Source organism: Alternaria atra (assembly GCF_907166805.1).
Source record: "Alternaria atra isolate CS162 genome assembly, contig: 22, whole genome shotgun sequence".
NCBI lineage: Eukaryota > Fungi > Ascomycota > Dothideomycetes > Pleosporales > Pleosporaceae > Alternaria > Alternaria atra.
In genome coordinates, this window is record NW_025091320.1 from 1,046,234 (window position 1) to 1,071,304 (window position 25,071).

Below are 25,071 nucleotides of genomic sequence, written 5' to 3' on the forward strand. Positions count from 1 at the left end.
TCATACCTAGATATTGCTCACGTGAGTCGATGAACTTATCGATTTGTTACACAGCTACTTGTGGCTTGATACACGTACCGTGTCCCAACTGTAGAGAGCCGTCATACCCGCCACTCATGAAGCTGCTCATAGCATACCTCCATCAACTCATACCGAACATAGCGAGTCGCCTCTCCTCGGCTCCGCCCACAAAGATATGACCAATAAGGAATACCGGCATATGACACGACATTCCCGACTATAGGTTGTCGCACCTGGAGAGCCGTCACTGCGACGAACCCAGCAATCTATCTCCAGTCAGCCAAGTATTTGGTCATCCTACAAGAATGATGATATACCGGTCACCTATCTCAGCAGTCAATTCAGACTACTTGCTTTGGCACCAGCGACAGAGGAGGTAGCAGTAGGAATGATGATAGCCACGACCTTTGCCTCATGTTCAGCAAGAATCGAAGCCTTTGCATGAGCCATAGCTTCACCCCGCGCACAGAAGGGGGCGCCACAGCTCGGCTCCTTGCTCGGCTCCTTTTTCGGTTTGTCGTGGTGATCGTGAGCAATGGTGAGAGTAGCAAGGGTGGCTAGGATGGAGAGGAGGGGTGTGGAGAAGTGCATCTTGGAGATGAGAGGTGCGGTGAGGTGGGGGTGAGGTTGGACGTCGAATGTTGGATGCTGGAAGTCGATTCAAGTAAGGTATTGAAACTTTACTGCAGGTGTGTTGGGAGAATAGAGAAGTCATGGAAGGGTTTTTGTATATAATAAGAGGGTGTGAAAAAGCGAATGAAATGCGTCAATACCTGAACTGTTGCCTGTGTTGTTGGTGCACTCAGCACTACATTCCCAGTGAAGTGGCTAGTCCTGTTCTTTTGGTAGTCATAGCGCTTAGCATTGGTGTGACCTCGAGTTTGATCCATTCGTGGATACGACATACAACTCACTCAGCTACCCACTCTGAGCTCGTCACTAGGGTGTTTGTCAACTATCAGCCCATCACAAGTTACTGCTGTTTCACTAGAATTCAAAAAAGGTCTTGACATGCTGTCATCTAAGTGGATGAGGAGGTTTGACGCTGTTGGAATCGAAATCAAGTAATTCGATGGACTGGTCCGAGTGGGCGTTTGCTCTCGAGTACGTAAAATGTCACGTCATAGAGCTCGACACTGCAGACAATGCCTCAACAACTCCAGACCACACAACGGATGCCGCTATCTTGTGAAGAAGATACAATTGAATCTACGATCGAACTTAGAATTTGGCCACGCCAATTATGCTATGCACTAGTCGATGAATGATTCCCAGTCCATTTCTTTCGGCTCGTCGTATGAGAGCACCACATGCAACGGATCATTCCGGGTCTCAACGGACTGTACAGGCTGCTCCATTTCCACGTCGCTGCTTTCATCGCTCGATGATGCGATGGAAACTGGTTTACTATTAGGTCCATTAGACTGGGTCAGCCTTTTCGATTTGAAGTAACTGCTGTCATTTGAATCGCGGCTCGATCCTGAGGTAGATGGTTCTTTCCTCGTAAATTCGATAGGCGTTCGAGGCAGCTTATGGTCTCCCACGTTGCCATCGCTAGTATCATCGTTTGGAGAGTCTGTTTGGCTCGTGGACCTAACGGGCTCTGAGCTTCGTCCTTGCAAAGCAGCATAAGCGTGGGTGCCGCGAGTTTGCAACTCAATCGTTTGCTGTATTGACGGCTTGCTCCGATGCTTCGGCCTTTCCGTTGACGCATCAGTGTCATCGTCGGAGCTAGACTCTGCGGTGTCTGAAGTGTCTCCTTGTAAGATAGGTGGCACGTCGAGAGGCTTCTGGTTTGCAAGAAAGGCAAATTCAGGTGGAGGTGTGTCAAATTCTTCCCATTCGGCACGACAACTTGTCCAGGAGCGCCAACCATGGGGAAGCGTTCTGATCTTCTCGCCTTCGTCGGGGTCATCTTCGTCGCTATTTCCACCGATATTCGTTTCTTCAGTTTTAACGAGCGGCTCAAGACCAAGCATGTCCCAGAGGTCTTGCTCTTCCCTTCGACTTGTCTCTCGATCAAACCCCCCTAAAGTCAATTTGCGAGGCTCAAGTTTCTCAGGCTCCGTGGTAGGGTGCGGGTTTGCAAGTTGGTCTACATTATCTCTGGATTGGGAGGCGCTTCGGGAAGGAGGCGCGCTATTTTCGAGAAGTGAGTCGTCGTCGGAATCTGACAGCGCAAGCTGATCCATGGGAAGTGGCGTTCCGCTCCGCTTGGCTCTTGCACTAAATCCAACAGTATCGTTGCCGGATGTCTCTGCGTCTGTCGTCGGTGGCTCTACCGACGGCTCGACTGAGGCCATTATTCGCTCAACCTCATCCCACGGCACCTCTCGTCTGGTTTTATTACGCCAGTAACGGGACCATTTACCTTCGTATACTCTCAACGCACATCGTCTGGCTACTCCTCGCCATCTCTCTTGACTATTCCGTGGCATACCCACAACATCGATAGCAGTCAGGACATCTCTCCTCTTTATTAGAGGGATACCACCTTTCATTCGTTGCCTTTGTGCTCGAAGTCGTGAAGTCGCTTGTATGATAGCCGTCTGTACGAGGCGCTTGGTGACGGAGACAACCAGGGTATGGAGATCGCTGAAGGCGCTACGATAGATGCTTGGTTCTCGAGCAAACTCCGAGGTGTATTCGGACCAATGTGGCCAGGGCGATGGTATTGTTGGCGAGCGGTTCATAAAGAGTGTCTTGGAGAGGGTGAGCATAACCTGTGGCTGTAGTAGACCGGCTTCAGGTATGTCTTCGAGAATATCAGCCTTGCGCTTAGGTTTGATCGATTTCTTGTCCGGTTGGTCGCCCGTTTCGGATCTTATAGACTGCTCTGGATATGTGCATTCGCCCGTATTCCGTCGCACGCAGTTGGCACACGGCGTTGCTCGATCGCACTTTTGCTTAAACTTCTTACATGAAGTACATGCCCTGGCATATGTCAGTACGTCTCTTTTTATTCTGGGTGAGTTCCATATACCCTACGATTACTCTGCCACCTCTTTGAGAAGGCTCTGGCTCTGGCTCGCTTGCAAGCGGCGATGTTGTCGCTCGTAGACGTCTAGTATCGAGTGCGCTCTCGATCCTGTCAGCCACAGCAGGCGTGATCAGCCAGTAGTCGCCGAACTTGTCTCGTTCCTGGCTGGCCTCGAAGACCTCCTGAAACCAGGCCAGGGCTTCACCTGCAACATCCAGCTGCTCGTTGCATTCGTCGCCCACGTCGATGGCAGCAGGGACGTCGCGAAGTGTCACCTTGACATCGCCCTGCTTAGTGGCAGCATCGTGAAGCAGTAGCAGTAGCTCCTGCGTCTCCGGTATGCTCTTGGTGCCGATGGCTCCTGCTATGCCGGGGATGTTGTCCCTTCCTAATCGCTCCAGAGCGGCGAAGAAGATGGCCTGCTCTCTTACTGACCAATTTGATGACCCAATCTGCCTGTTGTAGTACTGGAAGCTTTCGACATCTGTCTCGAAGCGCGCAGCAGCTCGACTCACGTCCTCGTTAAAGAGCACGCGGTAGCCGTCGTTGTACTTTCCTTCCAGGTAATATTTGCGTACACGGGCAGGATCGATGGACTCTAGGCGACGTCGCTTGCGCGGTGTCTGGGATGTAGGCGACTGGCGGCGAGAAGTTGGTCGTGAGGTTGATTGTGAAGGTGGTCGCGAGCTTTCGTCGCTGGAGTCTTCCGACGGTTCGGAATGCTTGTAGCCGGATGCGGAACTCATGGCGGATGCGATAGGACAGGCGCACACTCAGTATCTCCGTAGAAGATATGCTGAGTGGGGTCGTATAGTCTTGCGCGTATAGCGGCCATGGTGAAAGGTGAAGAGGATAACTTTGGGTGAAGAACGCGGGAAACATTTGGGTGGGGCTCGGCCTCGGCGTACAACATGGCACAGCCTTGGACCTGCGTCATGCGTCGTGACTTCGCGACATCTTCGCTCCCACCCAACCCTGGAACGCGTCTTGATGTTCCGTTTCGCCCAACATGCGCTGAGACACTGCAGACGAATGGGCTATGGGCCTGTTCGCGCAACAGCAAGACATGCTTCAAGAAGATCAAAAAGCTCCAAGAACGTAGTTCCTAGCTTGCCACCACCACCTCCGCCTCCCTCACCGTCGAAGATTCAACTACGCGAGTACCAAGAAGACTGCATACAAGCTGTGCTTTCGTATCTCAATGCTGGCCACAAACGTCTCGGTGTCTCTCTGGCAACCGGCTCGGGCAAGACAGTCATTTTCACCCACCTCATCGATCGCATACCCGCTACTGGCGAGGCTTCACAGACGCTCATTCTCGCCCACCGCCGCGAACTCGTTGAACAAGCCGCCCGCCACTGCAGTCTTGCATACCCCGACAAACATGTAGACATCGAAATGGGCAGCAACCAAGCCTTTGGTGCCGCCGACATAACCGTCGCCTCCATACAAAGCATTACATCGGGTCAACGACTGGACAAGTTTGACCCCTCGCGGTACAAGCTTGTATTGGTGGATGAGGCACATCATATTGTCAGCCAGACATACCTCGATGTCTTGGAGCACTTTGGACTGCGACATCCGGCTGACTGGACTAGTACAAAGGCTCCCGCCCTTGTCGGTGTGTCGGCCACCTTCTCGCGCTTCGACGGAAAGAAGCTTGGGGCTGTTATCGATCACATTGTCTATCACCGTGATTACGTGGATATGATTGACGAGAATTGGCTTTCTGATGTCGTTTTTACAACTGTCGAAATCAAGGCCGACTTGAACAAAGTAGGCACTGGCATCAGTGGCGATTTTCAGACCGGCGCCCTCTCTACAGTCATCAATACCGAAGAAACGAACGAAATTGTTGTAAAGACATGGCTGGCCAAGGCAAGAGACCGGCACTCGACTCTCATCTTCTGCGTTGACCTTAGCCATGTCACCGACCTCACCGCTAGGTTCCGGACATTCGGGATTAATGCTCAATTCGTCACTGGCGACACACCAACCAAGATCCGCAGTGCACGTATCGACGCTTTCAGGAACGGCGAGTTTCCGGTCCTGCTAAATTGTGGTGTATTTACAGAAGGAACAGATATCCCTAATATCGATTGCGTGTTGCTAGCTCGCCCCACCAAGTCTCGCAATCTTCTTGTCCAGATGATCGGACGTGGCATGCGTTTACATGATGGAAAGCGGAATTGTCACATCATCGACATGGTTGCGGCACTGAGCACCGGAGTAGTCTCAACGCCTACATTGTTCGGCCTTGATCCAGATGAAATCATTGACCAAGCAGACACCAAGACCATGACGAAGCTCAAAGAAGAAAGACAATCCGAGAAGCAACGTGAACAGGAGGCTTCTGAGCTCAAGAAGAGAACTGTCGCAAAGAAGTTACCTGGGACCATCTCTTTCACTGAGTATGACTCTGTACACGATCTGATAGCGGACACTTCCGCCGATCAATACATACGCAACATTAGCCAGAATGCATGGGTTGGTGTTGGTGACGGAAAGTACGTTCTCACCGGTAACACTGGCAACTACTTAGTTATAGAGCCATCCGGGAATATCGAAGGTCATTTTAAAGCGAAGTACTACTGGAAGTTACCGGCGGACAAGATCATCAAAAGTCCCTACGGCACACCGCGTGTCGTCGCCGAAGGAGAGTCTTTTGATCACGTTGTTCACGCGGCTGATACGTACGCGGCTGATGCTTTCCAACACTTCTACATCTCAAAGAACCAACCATGGCGTAGGGGTCGCGCATCGCAAGCGCAAGTTGATTTTATCAACAAATTTCGCCCGCAGGAGGATCAATTGAAACCAGAGGATCTTAGCAAGGGCAAGGCAGGTGATATGATCACACGTCTTAAACACGGAGTGAAGGGTCGATATGTCAAAGCCAGTGTAAAGGAAAAGACTGAACAGCGCATGAGGGCTCGCGCAGAAACGATACAGCAAAAACTCCGAGGGCAAGTACAAGTCGGCCCTTTGGAACAGGGTCAAACACTCAAAGAGAAACTTGTTGGGTAATCGCCTCGACTTTTTCAGGTATCCGGCGAATGGACGTTTTCCCAAACTCAATGGAGTTGTTGCGGGAATAGTCTAGAGGCTCACACTATGCCGGGTGGCTAGTTTCGGCAAGCGTGCAGCTTCCTTGGGACCGCGGAGATATTCAGCCTCAAGCATCAGAATTCAGTAGACCATCCACCATCTCTCCGGAAATACTGCTTTTCAACCCCTTTGTTTCGCATGCGATACAAGGTCAGCCGAGGCTTCTCCGAGGCTTTTGGTGTTGCAGACGAAGAACGACGATCCCATCGTCGTCTCCAACCAGTTGTTCGCAACAATCGCAGGCATAGAGTCTATACGAGAGTATTGTTACACGCAGTTTTGCTCAGTAAGCACTATGACGTTTCACGAACTTGCGCGATGTTGGCGACTACCGTCTGTCAAAAACTGCCAAAAACTGCGCAGGACGAGCATCTCCCTAAGGCACGACAGTTTGATCAGATGGTGGTATCTCCGCTGGACAGATGCCGGATCCACATAGCAAAACGGAGCCCCCACACCAAGTCCAGCCTACTCGGTCCGGCCAGGAACAATTCTTAGCGGCATCAAGGCCCGCTTACGCCCTTGCCACACATATCGCACGCTATTCCTAATTCGTACGTCAAAGATAAGGTCGCATGCCAGAGTGTATGGTAATTCGAGATGATCAGAGCCTGGCGTTCGATGTAAGCTAGGATGATGACAGAATGCAGAATTTGAGGACTTCCCCACAGATCGAAGTTGAGTTTCCGCGGTATTATCATTCAGCGGCTGACGTTGACTACAACGTTGACTTGTCCCACTAGCTGATTGAAGGGTGCCACTACGTTCTTAGAACATGCCGGGTTTGACTTAGTATCAGCAATTCCAGATTTCCTCCATTGCGGCCTCTGCCTTTTGTCCGATTCAGTCTGGCTTAGTACCTCAGAATCGTTCTCATCTGTACATTGCTTTACCAACATCTCTTTCGCTACATCAGCAGAAATTGATGAACATCTCATAACTTTTCGGTTGGAATAGTCGTCACACTTAGGGCAAGCACTATAACCATCCGCTGAATCTATCCCAAGTTTCGGTACCACATCTCTTGCATCATGAGCGTAGCAACCCAGAACATGGCAGGAGTACCCATACCTCCCGCCCACCAACATCAGCCTCAACCACATGCCGCCTCAGATTCGATACAATTACCGCCCTCGCCACCAGAGACCGTAAATGGAGACGACTCCAAGTCTACCACTTCGACATCAGAACCAGACTTTCCACTCCCACCACCAGCGAATACCCCGCCGCAAGTTCTGGATGTCGACAAGCCTACGCCAGATGCGCATGTACCACGAGATTCGAGACTAATCCGGCTAACGGGTGTTCATCCCTTCAACACCGAGGCACCATTAACAGACCTGTTCAACGAGGGTTTCTTGACCAGCCCGGAGCTATTCTACGTGCGGAACCATGGTGCAGTCCCTGAAGTGCAGGATGCAGAGTGTCTGGACTGGGAATTCTCAGTTGAAGGGTGTGTTATGGCCTGACGACAGAACGACGCTTTGAAACTAAATATCCTACAGTCTAGTAGCAAACCCCCTCAAAATCACTTTGCGGCAGTTGCTGGAAGAATACGAGAACGTCACGTACCCTGTCACTTTGGTCTGTGCTGGTAACAGGCGGAAAGAGCAGAATGTCGTTAGGAAGAGCAAGGGCTTTTCGTGGGGCCCCGCCGGCTTATCAACGGCGCTTTTCACTGGTGTCGTCATGAAAGATATCATTGAGAGAGCGAAGCCACTACGGAAAGCAAAATACGTGTGCATGGAAGGTGCTGACAAACTTGTAAGTCACATGTTGTTGGTCAAAGTACAACAACTAACATTATGCACAGCCTAATGGATACTATGGTACCTCTGTGAAGCTCAACTGGGTCATGGATCCAAACCGCGGAATTATGTTGGCGCATAAGATGAACGGTGAGATGCTGAGACCTGATCACGGCAAACCGTTGAGAGCTGTGATACCGGGACAGATCGGAGGTCGAAGCGTGAAGTGGCTGAAAAAGCTGATTATCACGGCTGAGCCTAGCGACAACTGGTATCACATCTACGACAACCGGGTACTACCGTAGGTAGCCTTCAACCTCAGGGATATCGCGAGACTGACGTCTTACAGAACCACGGTCGACCCAGATGAAGCAGCAAAGAATTCAAAATGGTGGATGGATGATCGCTACGCCATCTATGATCTGTCACCCAACTCGGCCATTGCATGCCCCGCACACGAAGAGAAACTGGCCCTTTCTTCGAGTCCTGGATCATACAACGTTCGTGGCTATGCCTACAGTGGCGGCGGACGACGTGTGACACGCTGCGAAGTCTCTCTCGATAAAGGAAAAACATGGCGACTTGCAAAGATCAACTACGCAGAAGACAAGTACCGGGGTTTCGAAAATCAACAGCTATACGGCGCAAGACTGGACATGGACTGGCGCGAGACGAGCTTTTGCTGGTGTTTCTGGAACATAGAGATTGCCACCGCCGAGCTGAAAGAGGCGGATGACATTGTGGTGCGGGTGATGGACGAAGCGATGTGCGTTCAACCAAGAGATATGTACTGGAGTGTGCTGGGTATGATGAACAACCCTTGGTTTCGGATCGTCATACACAAAGAAGATGATACGCTTCGCTTCGAGCATCCGACACAGCCCGCGCTGATGCCTGGTGGCTGGATGGAGCGCGTCAAGAAGACTGGCGGAAATCTCACTAATGGCTACTGGGGCGAGAAGATTGGTGGTGAAGAGCCGGAGCATGCCGCTATTGAGGAGGCAAAAGAGATCAAGATGACAAAGGATGGCGTCGACAAGGTCATTGATATCGATGAATTACGGAAGCATGACAAGGTCGAGAACCCATGGTTCGTCGTTAACGGCGAAGTTTATGACGGTACTGCTTTCCTTGAAGGTCACCCTGGTGGTGCACAGAGCATCGTGAGCGCCGCAGGCCTAGACGCCACGGACGAGTTCATGGCGATCCGTAAGTCTTGCAGTGACATGACGTGTGAGAACATCAACTAACAGAAAGCAGATAGCGAAACGGCAAAAGCCATGATGCCAGACTACCACATCGGCACGCTCGACGATGCATCCCGCAAAGTACTCGCAGAAGGCGAACACGTCCCAGAATCCAACGAACCGCGGCCCATCTTCCTTGACTCCCGCACATGGCGCAAAGCCCTCCTACATTCCAAGAAGAAGGTCTCCTGGGACACACGCATCTTCCGCTTCAAGCTTGACCACGAAGACCAAGCCCTCGGTCTCCCAACCGGCCAACATCTCATGATCCGCCTCCGCGACCCCGTCACCCGTGAAGCCATAATCCGCTCCTACACGCCTATCAGCCAAACGTCACAAAAAGGATTCTGCGACGTGCTCATCAAAGTCTACGCCGACACCCCTGACCGTGCTGGTGGCAAGATGACAAAAGCACTCGACTCTATTCCTACGGGTCACTGGGTCGATTTCAAAGGCCCAATCGGCAAGTTCGAATACCTTGGTCGTGGCCTCTGCGCTGTTAATGGCAAGGAGAGGAAGGTAAAGCGCTTTTTCATGATCTGTGGTGGAAGCGGCATCACGCCTATCTTCCAGGTCTTGCGTGCTGTTATGCAGGACAAAGAGGATACTACGTATTGCACTGTGCTCAACGGCAACCGCCTAGTGGAGGACATCCTATGCAGGGAGGATCTAGACGCGTTTGCTAGGGGCAATACAGAGAGGTGCAAGTTGCTGTATACGTTGACGCAAGGGCCAGAGGATTGGGAAGGCTTGAGGGGACGAATTGGTGCGCCGCTGCTCAAGGAGCATTGTGTTAGGGATGAGGGTGAGAGCCTGGTGCTTATTTGCGGGCCAGAGGCTTTGGAAAAAGCCGCACACAAGGCGCTGAACGAGCAGGGTTGGAGTGATGAGGAGTTAATGTTCTTTTAAGGCATCGGATTTCCAAAGGCAGTTCAGAAGTTCGCCATTTATCGTTAGAGGGAGTATGGAGTTCTCGGGAGCGCATCAGGATACACATATTTCCGATTTCTTTTTCAGTGTATATAGGACTATCTCCCCATGAATCATATACAACGTTGTTCACTCTGATCATTCAAACCACAATAGATTCACAGCCGTACAACTGTATAAGCATGCCCAGGTGGTCTCTGTGCCATCTCTCTTCCCTAGGTAGGCCATCACCACAGGATAAGCGCACCATGAGATCGCCCCTCACTCGATCATCTCGGTCCTACCCTCCACCCCATCGTCCAAGTCAAGCACCACCTGTGTAATGACATCTTCCGGAAACCCAACAACACCAAAATGCATCTCCGTCCCAAGATAACCCTGATAACGAAGCGGGCCAGGGTCCCTGTCGCCAAGCCGGCTAGCTTGCGATAAGGAACATCCAGCCACTCGATGCGTCTCCACAAAGAGCCCACATCACACGAACTGTCTTAATCTCCACGGAGAACACGTTCCCTGCAGTGTTTCTGTACGATAATGAAAAATGTCAATTGTTTGACTGGACGCGCTTTTGTACCCTTGTCGTCTCATACATCTCCTGGCAGCCTGCCGCCGAACGGGAGCTAGGACGCGCTCTGCAGGCCCTGTGCGGCGGCATGGGGGATGATAGAACCCCGCTACGTTACGATGCATTTCCGTAAACACCGCGGGGCACGCGTGATTGGGAAATGAGTGGTTCGATTGCCAGTTGGGCTATCTATGAGAAGTGCGGCGTCATGGTTGGCGCGGGAGGAATGGAGCGTGTTGGGTGAGCTTGCGGGAGATGTCGCGCCACGGAGTTGTAACTTACGGGTGTTGAGGTCTTTGAATCAAAGCATTGATCTTACTCGTTGGGACTGTTTCTTGTCTTCTTGCAACCCACCCCTCTCAAGTCTCACACTCTCTCATCGTAGAGTAATCGTCACGCTTTACACTTTCAGACAGCGGTGTCATCGTGTGCCCTCTTGACTGAGTGTACCAGAACGACTACTTGCTTTATACGTAACTCTTCACTGTAGCATTAGATACCCAAGGCTTTAATAACCTCAAACCACACACCATGGCCGAGACAGAGCCGATCATCACACAAGGCATCGAGCCCTCATCTGGCGAATCACATTCACCACCAGGCGACCGTCACATCACAGCAACATGGGGATCGAAAGACGGGAACATATCAAACGCAGAGTGGAATGATGCGGAAGCCAACAAGCTGCCTGAGAAGGTAGCTGACCTAGAGAAGAAGGGCGAAATCAACGACCAACATCCACGGAAGAGGATTGTGGTTGCTGGGTTGGGTATGGTGGGCATTGCATTCATGTAAGTCAGCGGTGTTTTGAACTGAAGAAGAAGAAGACGCTAACCTGGTTCTAGCGAGAAACTTATGAAGTACGACGTGAAGCGGAGAGAGTACGACATTATAGTCATTGGCGAGGAGCCACATCTTGCATACAACCGCGTCGGCCTGACGAGCTTTTTCCAACACCGGAAAGTTGAGAACTTATATCTCAACCCTAAGGAATGGGTGCGTTTGGCCATACTCAAGGAATTGTGTTCACAGCTAATTCGAGCGTAGTATGCGTCAATGCCCGAAGGCTCATTGAACTATCATCTCAACACCCTCGTTACCGAGATCAACTCTGCTGAAAAAAACGTCAAGACTTCATCCGGCGAAACAGTACCCTACGACATCTTAGTCTTGGCAACAGGATCCGACGCCCTTCTTCCACGACACACACCTGGCCACGACGCAAATGGCGTATTCGTATACCGCACAATAGAAGACCTGCAAAGACTCATCGACTTTTCCTCAACAAGGAAAGGTACAACAGGCGCTGTAGTCGGGGGTGGTCTGCTAGGCCTAGAAGCCGCACATGCGATGATGGATCTTGAAGATTTCGCAAAAGTGAAGCTCATTGAGCGAAATCGATGGGTTTTGTCGAGACAACTAGATGGCGATGCAGGTGGCATGGTTGTTGAGCAAGTGCGGGCGTTGGGCCTGGATGTTATGCTTAGCAAGAGAGTGGGCAAGATCTTGACCACGGAAGATAACTTCGTCAAGGGAGTTGTATTTGAGGATGGTGAGGAGATGGAGTGCTCCTGCATATGCTTTGCAGTAAGTACTCCTGGACCGTGGACCAGTGGTGGAGACTGACTCTAGCAGATCGGCATCAAATCACGAGACGAGCTCGCCCGAAAAGCAGGTATCAAATGCGCCGATAGAGGAGGTGGTATCGTGGTCGGACCCGATCTAGTAACCTCACAGCCTGATATCTACGCCGTAGGCGAATGCGCCAGTTGGGAGAACCAAACATTTGGTCTTATCGCTCCTGGTGTCGAGATGGCAGACGTCCTTGCCTTCAACCTCACTCAAGCGAAAGCGCATGCTCCCCGAAAGTTCAAAGCCCCCGATCTTAGCACCAAGCTCAAGTTGCTGGGTGTTGAAGTCGCAAGTTTTGGTGATTTCTTCGCAGACCGCGATGGACCAAAGAACATGCCTGGACGACAACGAGCTGAGAAGAAGGAAGCCAACGGAGCGACGCCGAGAGACCGTGTCAAGAACTTGACGGATGGACCGGCACCACCACCGGTCAAGGCTCTCACTTACAAGGACCCGTTCCAGCAGGTGTACAAGAAGTATCTGTTCACTATGGATGGAAAGTACTTGTTGGGTGGCATGATGATTGGGGATACGAAAGACTACATAAAGCTCGTGCCGATGGTGAAGAACCAAAAGCAGCTGGAGATGGCGCCAAGCGAGCTCATTGTTGGTGCGCAAAAGGGCGACGATGATGGTTCAGATCTATCCGGCGACACCCAAATCTGCTCATGTCACAACGTCACCAAAGACGACGTTGTCAACGCTACCAAAGATGGAACATGCAAGAGCATTGGCGACGTCAAGTCCTGCACCAAAGCCGGTACCGGATGCGGAGGTTGTATGCCGCTCGTGCAAACCATCTTCAACAAGACCATGGCTTCCATGGGTAACGAAGTCAAGAACCATATCTGCCCACACTTCGAATATTCGCGCGCCGATCTCTTCAACATCATCTATGTGAAGGGCTTGAAGGACTTTGCCGCTGTCATGAAGGAAGCTGGGAAAGATCCGAACTCCTTGGGTTGCGAGGCCTGCAAACCAACTATTGGAAACATCGTCGCTTCGCTGTACAACAAGCATCTGCTGGAGGTCAACAACAGGGGTCTACAGGATACCAACGACAGATTTTTGGCCAACATTCAACGCAACGGTACATTTTCGGTCGTTCCAAGGGTTTCTGGTGGTGAGATTACCCCAGAGAAGCTCATTGTCATCGGTACCGTCGCGAAGAAGTACAACCTCTACACCAAGATCACGGGTGGTCAGCGTATCGACATGTTCGGTGCGCGGAAACAAGATCTTCCCGATATTTGGCAAGAGCTCATCGACGGTGGAATGGAGTCTGGTCACGCATACGCCAAGTCACTAAGGACAGTCAAGTCGTGTGTCGGAACTACATGGTGTCGATTCGGTATCGGCGACAGTGTAGGCATGGCTGTGCGTCTAGAAGAGCGCTACAAGTCCATCCGTGGACCCCACAAGATCAAGGGTGGAGTATCTGGCTGCGTACGCGAGTGCGCTGAGGCACAGAACAAAGACTTTGGTCTCATCGCTACTGAGAAAGGCTTCAACATCTTCGTAGGCGGTAACGGTGGTGCGAAACCTCGACACTCGGAACTCCTCGCAAAGGACGTGCCACCAGACGACGTGGTCCCCATTCTCGACCGTTACCTCTCTTTCTACATCCGCACAGCCGACAAGCTCCAACGGACAGCGCGCTGGATGGAGAACCTGCCCGGTGGCATCAAGTACCTTCAAGAGGTCATCCTCGAAGACAAGCTAGGCATCTGCGCAGATTTAGAGAAGCAAATGGAGGACCTTGTCGGCACTTTCTTCTGCGAATGGACCGAAGTACTTAAGGACCCCAAGAAGCGGTCCTGGTTCTCCCAATTTGCAAACACATCCGAAACTATCGTCGACACTATCGAACCCACCCAAGAGCGTGGTCAAGAACGCCCCTCTTACTGGCCTAAAGACTCTATCACGGAAGACTTCCGCGGCACAAAATGGACAGAATTATCCTGGCAGCCCCTCGTCAAAGCTGAAGAGTTCAAAGACGCCGACACAGGTGACAGCAAGGCCATCAAGCGCGGCGACACCCAGCTCGCCGTCTTCAAGGTTCGTGGTAAATACTACTGCACCCAGCAAATGTGCCCACACAAGCGTGCTTTCGTCCTCTCCGATGGTCTCATCGGCGACGATCTCGCCAACAACAAATTATGGGTCAGCTGCCCGTACCACAAGCGCAACTACGAACTCTCTGGAGACAACGCAGGCAAATGTGCGAATGACGAGAGCGTCAACATCGCCGTCTTTCCTATCGAGGAGCGCGGTGACGGGTGGCTGTATGTCAAGTTGCCTAGTGTGGAGGAGTTGGACAGTGTGCTCGGTACGAGTAAATTCAAGATTAAGAAGAGTGAAACGGAGGACCCGTTTGTTGCGCTGGATAAGAAGCTACAGAGGATGCAGTTGAAGGGCAGGAAGGGTATGCAGGTTTCCCATCTTGAGAATGGGTTGGGAGAAAAGGCAAAAGCGGCACAAATACTTACTGGTGGAGAAAGAGGCGCTGGGGGCTTGGACTGGTAGCCTCTGGTTGTGTTTTTAGGGCACCTCTGGTTTGGCGTCATGGTGTTTGCTGTATGATTCCCATGATTGGATTTATAGATGAATTGGTACATGACTCTTTTGATTACCTCTCTAGTTCTTGTGCGCTGTGCCTTGCTTATTGTCGTCGGCTCTGACGGTCACGTCCGGAGTCGTGTGATCGCCCCAGCCTGTGTATGCTGACAGTGTTTTGAGATAACTGCGCTATGGGTTAGGGTTTTCTTGACCCAGTAGTGAGCGCCCGATCGCGCATGATTATATAGAATCGATGCTTCAGTCCTAGCCATGTTGTTGGTATGCATGAGGTACCTATCACTTGATTGCGACATCAACACAGTTGCTGGCAGTAGTATAGTCTTCAGTTTTGTATGGCCATGTCCTGTTTCAAGCTGGTTGCAGTTTGAGTCGCCGATCGGACGAAAGAGCGTGCCACCCGCAGTCATTTGGCCTTGATAATAGGCGCAGTCAGTGACACGTGATTTTACACCATGCTCAGGATGGTACCTGACGAGATCGTCGTTACTTCCTTCATGATATCTCGACGCTTGTTCCTCCATTTTGGACAGCCTGGCTACTTAAACGTGCGTATTGGGGTACGTTGAGTGATTGTATTTGTTTTGATACTCGTATGTGTAAAGCTGTGGTCGTAGTGTGCGTATTTGGGTGTAGTCAGATGAAATAGAGTCATGATGTAGCTTCGAACTCGAAACGACGAAAAAGGTCGTTGTGACCGTATCAGAGGAGAAGGCACGGCAGGCTAGCATGTGATACTCATGGTCTTTTTGACATCATGCAGGCTCAACATCTTCTGAGTCAGATGATGTACTTCGTGCCACGATCACAGTGCCGGAAGATCCGATTTTCACCAGTATACCATTCGGCTTTCCTGATTCGGTTTGGTAGTGGTGATAGCCTTATGTTGGCGAGACGGGTACAGCTACCGTTAGCTAGCCATTCTTTAGACCACGTTGGACAACCCCTGACCGTAAAAGTATCTGCCCGTTATCGTATCATAGTTTGCTCTGACACAGGAGCCCCTTCACCTAAAGCTCGACTCATGCTGATCGTTATTACACTAAGCCTTGAAAACCGCCTTGGACTCAGAGCGCCAGTGTAGCAATCGTGTAACTTGTTTGTGCGTAGGGTCATAGTTGGAGTTGTTGAAAGCGAGTCTGCTGGGATGTACAGTGTATCCTTCAACATTCATACGCAGACTAAACTCTCGTTGAGATCGCGCACTAATCCTAGCCAATCTGATCTAATGCATCAACGGGAATGGCGTCTTCTCTACAGGTGTACGCTTCGATGAGCCCCAAGAGAATGAGATCGACGAAGCTGACTCGCTGCCTGTCGGTCCGTTGCAGATGTATACAACAACGTCACATCAGGTCGTAGCACAAGGCACACCGCTGGGCGAATGTTGCTAGTAAGGCGGACACCGTATGCTTGATAGGTTCTCAACAGTTTGAACCCATCTCCGGAACCATTAGCTGACGTGTCTTCGATACTACAGTAAGTCGGAAATTGGTTGGATCGGCGTGCTTTTGGGGTTTCTCTCATCGTCATCGCGAGCAAACATCCTCATGGTCTTGTGACACATCTAGGCGGCGCAGGGTACCAACAAAGCCTTTGAGGCGGGTCACTGAGCGCGTCAAGCCATGGCGCTTTCACCGGCACTTCATGCGTATATAGTGCCTGACTTACATGTCAAAAACAGTCTTCCTGCGAAACCAATCCTCTTGCCAAAGCAACGATCAGACAACACTCGTGCATACATTGCCTATCGACCCACCATACTCAAAACCCAGCGGTTCGAAGAATGAAGATCTATTTTGGACACGACCTTGTCAATATGGATACGAAAACACTTCACACTTGGTTTCCCCATCTGTCGCATAGGCACTGGATTGACGGGAATGACTTAGTGGACGAACTCAACAATCATGTCCATGAACGTTATGGTATCAAGAAACACGATGTTAAACAAACGCTATTAGAGTTGCTCGCACAACTTGGGAATTATTCAAGCATCGTCGGAGATCAGACGCAAATGTGTGTTGCTAGAGTTCTGCGGAATCACTTAGCGACAGGTGTCCGGACCGCTTGGGAAGCCAAAGGCCTCCGAAACTTACGACACACGTTCATTATCCTGGCGTATCTAGCATTCGACCACGAATCCTTTCCACTGGCCGAGGTGCTATCTCAATTCTGGCTTACAAACGCCCATTTGATATCGCAAAAGGAGTCGCCGAGATATGAAGGAGATTGGCACAAAGCCTTCGAAAAAATCCGGGAGCTGATGGAAGGGCCTGCAAGAATTGACCCCGGAGCCCTCGCAATGATTCCATATGTCGGCTTACATCGCGGCCGATCTCCTCGCGCATTAGCATTGCCATGGTCAGGTCACAGATCTCGATCATTACCTGCGATCCGACGTCGCCATAACCCAGACATGCGTCTCGCTATCCCCACGTATTCTAATTCGGCTTGGCCATCGCCAATAATTTCCCCCGTCGGATATCCGAGAGACGACTACTTCGAGGAACTCAACAACCTCCAATACCAACAAAGCGAAATGAGCATGAAGTTGGGCAATGTCGACGGGAAGCTGGATCTTCTACTTGCTGGCTATTATTACTGAACAAAAGAAACGCTTCTTGGGTCCTGACCAAAGGACGCATTAATCTGCCAATCTGGAGTGGGCTGTCTGGGTGATTAGCCGCTTGACAAAACCGCGAACATCCGACTGCCGGCGTTGACGATCCAATTCTAAAGATTTGGGAGAGCCCGGTCGGTCCAACAAGTAATGCGAGAATGGAATTGATTATTGGGGTGTCTTTTGGCGATTAGCCTCTAGGCTTTTTATGTTTTCGGGTACATTTGAGTGCTTTAGCGAGTTGTTGCATTGACGGCCTGCTTCAGAGTCCTGTAGTGACTCCTATACAACTTTCATAGCTTGTGCTTTGATAGGCGGAAGCCTTAATTGGCTGACTGGGCATACTCTGCCATCCTTGTAGTGGCCTGTAAGCCCAGACTCTTAAAGGCGAAATGGATCGCGTACCATCAATGTCCATTGAGAATTACACCCTGCGTATTGCACATAGAACCCACTCTTGCATACTTGTATACTAATGGTGTAAGACGATCCGCACTGTCATATTGCAGTGATGCTGGGCCAAGCCGGGCCAGGGCGTCGGCAGTGGTTGGCTACGATATTATGGGGCGGTCACGCACGCTATCGAAGCAAACGTCTGTGACGCTTCAACGCACTCGTCTGGCTAGGAATCGATCGCAGTGACAAAAGGATCGATCTTAGCGCGCACCGATCGTTGATGTATAAAGATGCCAGCGGATTGTTGGAAAATCTTTCGACGTTGCTGTAGCACCACGTTTCCCTCTTTAGTTGTCAGCGCCAGATCCCAAAACGCATGAGGTCGATTTATGGAGAACATCGCCATAATACGTCTCGATCGTGATATAGTGCTCAAACCCAGCCTGGGTGAGTTGCAGAAATGGCTTCCAGGGATCCACCACAGTCTAGCTCATTCCCGAAGATTTGACGCCCGGTACATGATCTCGCTGATGGCAGACGTTTTCGGTAGCCAGTTGTCGTATAACATCACATCCGACACGATCGTAAAGGGCCTTGACGAACTCCTGACACGCCTGGCGCCAACTCCTTTTGCCGCCTTTCCAGTTGGAACACGCTTGTATCGAAGTATGGAAGATTGTCTCAGCAAGGACTTGGAATGTGCAAACACGGATCTTCGTCGCACCAGGCAGGGCTTTCTGGTATTTTGCCTCTTGGCGCGCCTCACTCAATCGCAAGCCCTATCGGGATCCATAGTGGGTTTCCTTCGGCGTTATGTTTACGACATCGTTCATAGTGAAGAACCTGACTTGTTTAAGGAATGGTGCATAGGCGTCGTTGTATTACAGGACTTAGTGGCCAGCCGTACCCTCATGGAGCTGTTACATTGCTTCTCCGGAGTTGCCAACAGAGTATACAGGCTGAGGCTGCAGCCTGCGTGGTACGACCCACGCGCTGAAATGATGATGCGATCGATGATGGAAGCGCAACACTACCCGTTCCTCAACAATCAACGAGAAAGAGTACCGCTGATGCTTGAAGGCCCAGCTGCCTCTTTGCAGGATCGATCTCTGCGTGTCGGTTGTCCTCGTCTGTACCATCGTCGTCATCGCCACCTTCAAATCGCATACCCATGGGCTCGGCCGAACGAATACTTCGACGAGGTCGGAAGACTGCAGTATCAGCAGGAAGAGATGAACATGAAGATTGACAACATTGATCGAAAGCTCGACTATCTGTTCTGAATCTGAAGCTTCGATAGAATTATGACTGCATATCGTCGTCATTGTGCGCGAGCTGCGTGCATGTGGGTGGTTCTGCTACCATGACCAAGTCATGCTAGGGTACATTTGTTTGCAGCTGGAGCAGTTAGCTAGACTCAAAGTGGCATGAGTCTCTTTACGAACTTACAGCTGCGTTGTTGTATCCAGTTGTTGCGCAAAGAATTACAGCTACTTGTGATGTTCACTATGCTCCATACGCCTCGCTAATCCGAACAATGCCCCTTAAGCCTCTAGGAATATGTCAAGCCCAGTACTACTCGCTGTAACTATGCCATCACCTCAAGTAGTGGATGACCAGCCAGCAGAACAAGAAGAAAACTACTACTCCACCCCAGAAAATCCACTTATCCTGCTTCGCTCTCCTCTCGACCATGCGTATTGTATCGCCACTAATACCCAAGGTGTTTGCAACGGTGTACAACCGCCTCTGTGTGCCCTTGAGCATGTCCCTCTGCTGTCCCAGATCGCCCAGCACCGCTCTTCCTCTGTCTAAGAACTCATCTAGCTGCTCAGATGTCTTGTTGAAGAAGGTGTTTTCCCTCAGCACATGACCCTCGCGATCATAATCACCGCCTTGTGGTGCACCAGCAGAGTATGGATTCGGGCGGTAGGGGGCGTTGGGATTGTAGGGTTGGGAAGGTGCGAAAGCTGAATGTTGAGCAGAGAGATTAGGCTGTGCGTAGGGATTCTCGGGCGTAGCTGTGTTGTGCGGACGGCGGCCTAGCAATTCTGTGCGCGCCTCTGTACTTTGCTATTACTAGTCAGCAATGAAGCCTACGGGGCAGACTAGTGGTCCAAGGACGCCGGATCCAAACGTACGATATTCTCATTTGCGCTCTTTATCCGCTTGAAGTTTGCCCTGTACTCTTCCAGCTCAGCTCGGAAGTTCTTCAACCGCTCATGCGCCTTTTCTGCCTTGGTTTGTACAGGCTCTTGCTTCGCAAGCTTGCCGTAGTCGTCGATGGTGCGCGCGAATGAAGTTAATGACGCGTTCAGTTGGGCTTGGAGATGCGGTGATGGTGCGGCCGAGTCGGCAAACTGGTCCAGATCTCTTCGTATCGACGTCGATTGCCGTAAGGCGGAATTGAAGAGCGCGTTCTGTTTGCGATGTGAGTTTGTGTTGCGCAAATGTGAACGGAGGAGCAAACCATTGTGTAATTTAAAAGTTGCAGGGTATTCTTGGAGAGCTGTGTGCACTGCAAATTGGCTTGATACGTAGTGCGATGTATGTAGCAGCCGGTGTTATGTTGCAGCCTTGTAGGCAGACTTTCGTGACTTGACACATTGCATCATCGCGAAGTTCAACTGCTGGGCCCGCAGTGAATTGCCAAGCCTCTAGTCTGTCGGCGCTAGCGGCATCAGTAGAGACCCCTTCACTTTCCAAGGTGCGACATCTGGGTACTCCGTTACGACACATATGAACCTCAGACTGACCTCCAAACACCGTATGAAGCCGCCAGTCCTTACATTTTTCGACAAATGTACGACATCCGGAGCAATTCGCGGGGCACCTGGACTACCATACCCCTCAGTCTGGATTCCTCAACGACATCGCGACTACTGGTACAGAAACGCAAGTCTACAAAAGTCAAAGATTAGGGCGCCCTTAAGCCTCTGTTGCGACGCATTCTTGTGATGCCAGCATCACTTAACTATGCAGGCTGTTGTGCCTATATGTCCGTCCAGGGCACATTCGCAATCTCTGTCTAGTGGCAATATCTTTTTCCTTTTCTTTAGTCATTACTCTGCGCTCATCTCCTTATCGGCTTCTCTATGGGGTTTTCAAGCTTCCAGTGTCCCGTGGTTGACGTCGTCTTCTCTACTCCACCTGCCTATTCTGGTAAGCATCTACCCTGTCGGCATGTAGCAAGGCTGGGGATTTACGCTTGCCGAGCCGCGGAACAGGTGCATCTCGAGAAGAGATCGCAAAATATGATGGGGAGCGTTTATCATAGACCCGGTGTGCTAACTAGCATGGGAAGTTCGTTGGGTGTTGCTTCCGATATGCGGATCCATGCCATAACGTGCCGTCTTGCACGTTAGGCGACGGGCCATCTAGATAATCACTATAAGACCACTAATCCGCGAGTACACAATTGCACAAAACACTTACCTGTTCGTCGTCTCCACAATGTACCTTCGATCAACATTATTCGGTAGTGCGCTGCTGTCAACAGCCTGCGCGCACGAGGTTCTTTTTGGTCGCGATCTTCCATTACCAGTGGCAGCCAATGCAGAGTCATACACCGACTGTGCTAACGCCGCATGGCCTCCATCAAATGTCGGCGTGGAGCTAATTCCGCAAGCGCCAGACGATGAGATGCGAGCCATTGTCAGCGAGATCAGCGCAGCAAATATCGAAGCCACGATCACCAAATTAGTCTCGTTTGGAACCCGCCACACACTCGCTACATTCAACAGCTCGACGCGCGGGATAGATGCAGCAAGAGACTGGATAGCCTCTGAGATGCGAAAATACGCCGCAGAGAGCAACGGTACAATGACGGTCGAGGTGCAAAGCTATCTGCAGGGAATAGCTAGCAGAATCCCTTTCCCGGTCTACATCTCCAATGTACTAGCAACTGCCAAGGGGAGCGAGGATCCAGAAAGAGTATATGTCATGACCGGGCACATGGACAGCCGCGTTACGGACGTCCTCAATTACGAAGCTGATTCTCCTGGAGCCAACGATGACGCTAGTGGAGTTGCCAGTACGTTCGTTCTATGTGTATTACAGAGAGCGCTAGCTGACTTTCGAAAAAGTTGCGATGGAGATTGCACGTGTTCTTGCTAAGCACCAGCCGAAATCAACAATCATTCTCGGTGCTGTGTCCGGCGAAGAACAGGGCTTATATGGCTCAACCTATCTCGCTCAAACCCTCAAGAACTCCAGCACGAATGTCGAAGGTATGCTAAACTGTGATATCGTTGGTTCTTCAACCGGTGATCGTGGTCAGAAGGACCCATATACTATTCGTGCTTTCGCTCAGGGCGTTCCTCCTCTTTCTGCCGAGAACAATGTCACTGCAGCACGACGCCTCCAAATTGGGGGTGAGAACGACAGCCCGGCACGAGAGCTCGCACGCTTTTCCGCCGAAGTTGCTGCCAATAACGCCACCGGCATGAACGTAGCCGTCATCTACCGTTTAGATCGCTTCCTGCGCGGAGGTGACCACACTGGATTTCTCCAGGCGGGTTACCCAGCGATCCGGTACACAGAACCTAACGAGAACTTCGCTCATCAGCATCAAGACTTGCGTACCGAGAACGGCACCGTATATGGCGACTTGATCGAATTTGTCGACTTTGATTTCACAGCACGTGTCGGCAAAGTCAATCTCGCGACCCTCTGGTCCCTCTCTCAAGCTCCTGCTATGCCACGCAACGTTACCATCGATGCAACAATTTTGGATAACGACTCGCGTATCAAGTGGATTGTTTCCAACAGCACAGACGTCGCAGGCTACGAAGTAGTATGGCGGTCCACTACAGCGAGTTTGTGGACTCGTATGCTCGATGTTGGCAAGGTCGGGTCAGTCGTTCTTCCACTTAGCAAGGACAACGTTATCTTCGGCATAAGGGCCGTCGGAACGAACGGGTATAAGAGCCCTGCTGTCTATCCTTTCCCAGGGTAAAGAAATGTAACCAGAAACGATGCGTAGGAATAGATGGTACAGGCACGTGTAAGTGGAAAGAATAAGACTTTACCAATCATGGAGCAAATCTGAGCTTGTCTCATACATTCTTTCGTGAGATTAGCGGATTTCCAACATTGTGGTGGGATCGCGTTCTCAGGCAAGCCCTCGCAAGCATCTCCGCTTTCGACATGGATGCGCCAAACATCGTAGTCTTGGAACAAGAGAGATAAATAATACATGCACAAAGAACGCACTTTCCATAACTTTGCTCTTAATCTGCTTGATCCACAAGCCTCCCCCGCCGTGCTGTCGGCTTCGTTACTCGGGCTCTTTGATCATGTCGCCGACCGACACTACAACACAAATATCAGCGAGTACCTTTAACCCACCTTCAGCTGTTATTTCGCAGGAAAACGTGGAACTGGAATCTATAGCAACAGCTGCGGTACGGGACCGAGAACGTGTGTTGGGTAACGAAGGAAGTAGCGGCATCGATCCGATTGAATTTCTCCCTCAACCATCAACGACAGTTTCGGTAGTTGAACGATGGAACCATCCGATGGCCAATGTATACCGCACACTTTCCATTCTATTCGCCTTTATTATCATGGGCGCAAATGATGCCGCCTATGGTGTAAGCAGTACCATCTTGCCAATTTAGTCATGATGCTAACCTTATGCAGGCCATTATTCCCTATCTTGAAGAGTACTACGATCTTACCTATGTCGTAGTTTCGCTCGTATTTCTCTCTCCTATGGGTGGCTATATTGGTGCCGCCCTCCTCAACAACTGGCTGCACGTCCATCTTGGTCAGCGCGGAATTGCTTTTATCGGACCCGTCTGCCACCTTGTGGCCTACGTGGGCATAGCTCTGCATCCACCATACCCCGTCCTGGTGGTCCTATTCATCTTCTCGGGTTTTGGTAACGGCGTCGAGGACGCTGCCTGGAATGCCTGGGCAGGGAGCATGGCCAATGCGAACGAGGTCCTAGGATTCTTGCATGGTTTCTATGGACTTGGTGCTTTACTTAGCCCGCTCGCTGCTACAAGTCTAATTGCGAAGCGCGGATGGCAGTGGTACCAGTTCTACTACATCATGGTCAGTGACTCCGGCCAATCATGAACGATTGCTTACCTTCACTAGCTTGGTGGTGCAGCCATTGAGCTTGCAACATCTCTTTGGGCCTTTCGGTCAAGGTCAGGCCAGGTTTATCGCGAACAGAACCCCCGTACGAACGCAGGGGGTGAAGGCCGTCTCAAGCAAGCGCTCAAGAGCCGTGTCACCTGGGTTGCCTCTATCTTCCTTTTCAGTTACGTGGGAGCTGGGGGTGCGCTTGGGGGTTGGATCGTAACCTTCATGCGCCGAGAGCGAGCCGGTGGCGAGTTCGAGTCCGGGATTGTCGCGACTGGATTCTGGACTGGCATTGCTGCCGGTCGTCTTGTCTTGAGTTTCTTTACACCAAAGCTTGGCGTGAAATTGGCTGTCCTGGTATGGTCACGATCAGAAAGACGAATGCACGAACTAATAGAATGCCAGGTGTACATCTTCATCGCCATTCTATGCCAACTCATATTTTGGCTTGTCCCATCTTTCCACGTATCAGCCATCTTCGTCGCACTACAAGGCTTTTTCCTTGGTCCACTGTTCCCAGCTGTTATCGTCGCAACTACCAAGGCCCTCCCGGCGTATCTCCACGTCTCTGCGATAGGCTTTGCCGCCGCAATTGGTGTCGGCGGAGGTGCTGCACTACCTTTTGCTATTGGTTCGCTAGCTCAAGCAAAGGGTCTTGGTGTCTTACAGCCCATCATTCTGGCCGTTCTCGCAGTACTTTTAGTACTATGGCTCTGCTTCCCAAAGCTGGAAAAGAGAACAATGGAAGATGGCATGTCGCTACCGAGGCCGGAAGAGTCAGGAAAGCGGTGGCTAAACATTGATTTCGATCTGGTCGAAACTGGGAGACGCGCCATTGCGAATGCTCGGGGTTGGTAGGTGGGCGTCATTACTGATAGATCTTCATGGCAAGCGCACTCATCCCGAAGATAGGTAGGCAGTATGCAGTGGTGAGGAGCCTGACTGCCTTAAATCATCAGAATACGGTGCTAACAACTTTCCCCAAACCTCCGTCCGTGCCAGCAGCCGCCCTCACACGTTCCCGTTATGGCCCACGCAGGCCATACTTACTTAGTTGTTATGTTTAATGATGTTCACCCCCCAATACGCTGTATCGAATACAACCCAACCCGACGTAAAGTTGCAATTGAGTGGCTTGACAAAAAACTTCC

At 51.1% G+C, this 25,071-nt stretch overlaps 7 protein-coding genes across 7 annotated transcripts; 5 read left to right on the forward strand and 2 right to left on the reverse strand.

Moving 5' to 3' along the window:
* Positions 1-1,274: 1,274 nt before the first annotated feature.
* ALTATR162_LOCUS3105 (uncharacterized protein) lies at positions 1,275-3,747 on the reverse strand (the record flags this gene model as incomplete). Its single annotated transcript, XM_043310711.1, has 2 exons — positions 1,275-2,955; positions 3,005-3,747. 2 exons carry the CDS (start codon positions 3,745-3,747, stop codon positions 1,275-1,277), a joined length of 2,424 nt encoding a protein of 807 aa, XP_043166646.1.
* A 244-nt stretch (positions 3,748-3,991) lies between these two features.
* On the forward strand, positions 3,992-6,028 carry ALTATR162_LOCUS3106 (uncharacterized protein; the record flags this gene model as incomplete). The annotated part of the gene is made up of 1 exon (XM_043310712.1): positions 3,992-6,028. One exon carries the CDS (start codon positions 3,992-3,994, stop codon positions 6,026-6,028), a length of 2,037 nt encoding a protein of 678 aa, XP_043166647.1.
* Positions 6,029-7,140: 1,112 nt separating this feature from the next.
* ALTATR162_LOCUS3107 (uncharacterized protein) lies at positions 7,141-10,013 on the forward strand (the record flags this gene model as incomplete). Its single annotated transcript, XM_043310713.1, has 5 exons — positions 7,141-7,562; positions 7,615-7,873; positions 7,923-8,158; positions 8,207-9,066; positions 9,118-10,013. 5 exons carry the CDS (start codon positions 7,141-7,143, stop codon positions 10,011-10,013), a joined length of 2,673 nt encoding a protein of 890 aa, XP_043166648.1.
* A 1,117-nt stretch (positions 10,014-11,130) lies between these two features.
* On the forward strand, positions 11,131-14,757 carry ALTATR162_LOCUS3108 (uncharacterized protein; the record flags this gene model as incomplete). Its single annotated transcript, XM_043310714.1, has 4 exons — positions 11,131-11,390; positions 11,445-11,595; positions 11,647-12,186; positions 12,235-14,757. 4 exons carry the CDS (start codon positions 11,131-11,133, stop codon positions 14,755-14,757), a joined length of 3,474 nt encoding a protein of 1,157 aa, XP_043166649.1.
* A 4,442-nt stretch (positions 14,758-19,199) lies between these two features.
* Positions 19,200-20,300, reverse strand: ALTATR162_LOCUS3109 (uncharacterized protein; the record flags this gene model as incomplete). Its single annotated transcript, XM_043310715.1, has 5 exons — positions 19,200-19,225; positions 19,277-19,317; positions 19,428-19,900; positions 19,969-20,247; positions 20,298-20,300. 5 exons carry the CDS (start codon positions 20,298-20,300, stop codon positions 19,200-19,202), a joined length of 822 nt encoding a protein of 273 aa, XP_043166650.1.
* A 980-nt stretch (positions 20,301-21,280) lies between these two features.
* On the forward strand, positions 21,281-22,784 carry ALTATR162_LOCUS3110 (uncharacterized protein; the record flags this gene model as incomplete). The annotated part of the gene is made up of 2 exons (XM_043310716.1): positions 21,281-21,860; positions 21,913-22,784. The coding sequence occupies 2 exons, from the start codon at positions 21,281-21,283 to the stop codon at positions 22,782-22,784; spliced, it is 1,452 nt and encodes a 483-aa protein (XP_043166651.1).
* Positions 22,785-23,394: 610 nt separating this feature from the next.
* Positions 23,395-24,778, forward strand: ALTATR162_LOCUS3111 (uncharacterized protein; the record flags this gene model as incomplete). Its single annotated transcript, XM_043310717.1, has 4 exons — positions 23,395-23,421; positions 23,471-23,887; positions 23,933-24,277; positions 24,326-24,778. The coding sequence occupies 4 exons, from the start codon at positions 23,395-23,397 to the stop codon at positions 24,776-24,778; spliced, it is 1,242 nt and encodes a 413-aa protein (XP_043166652.1).
* Positions 24,779-25,071: the final 293 nt, after the last annotated feature.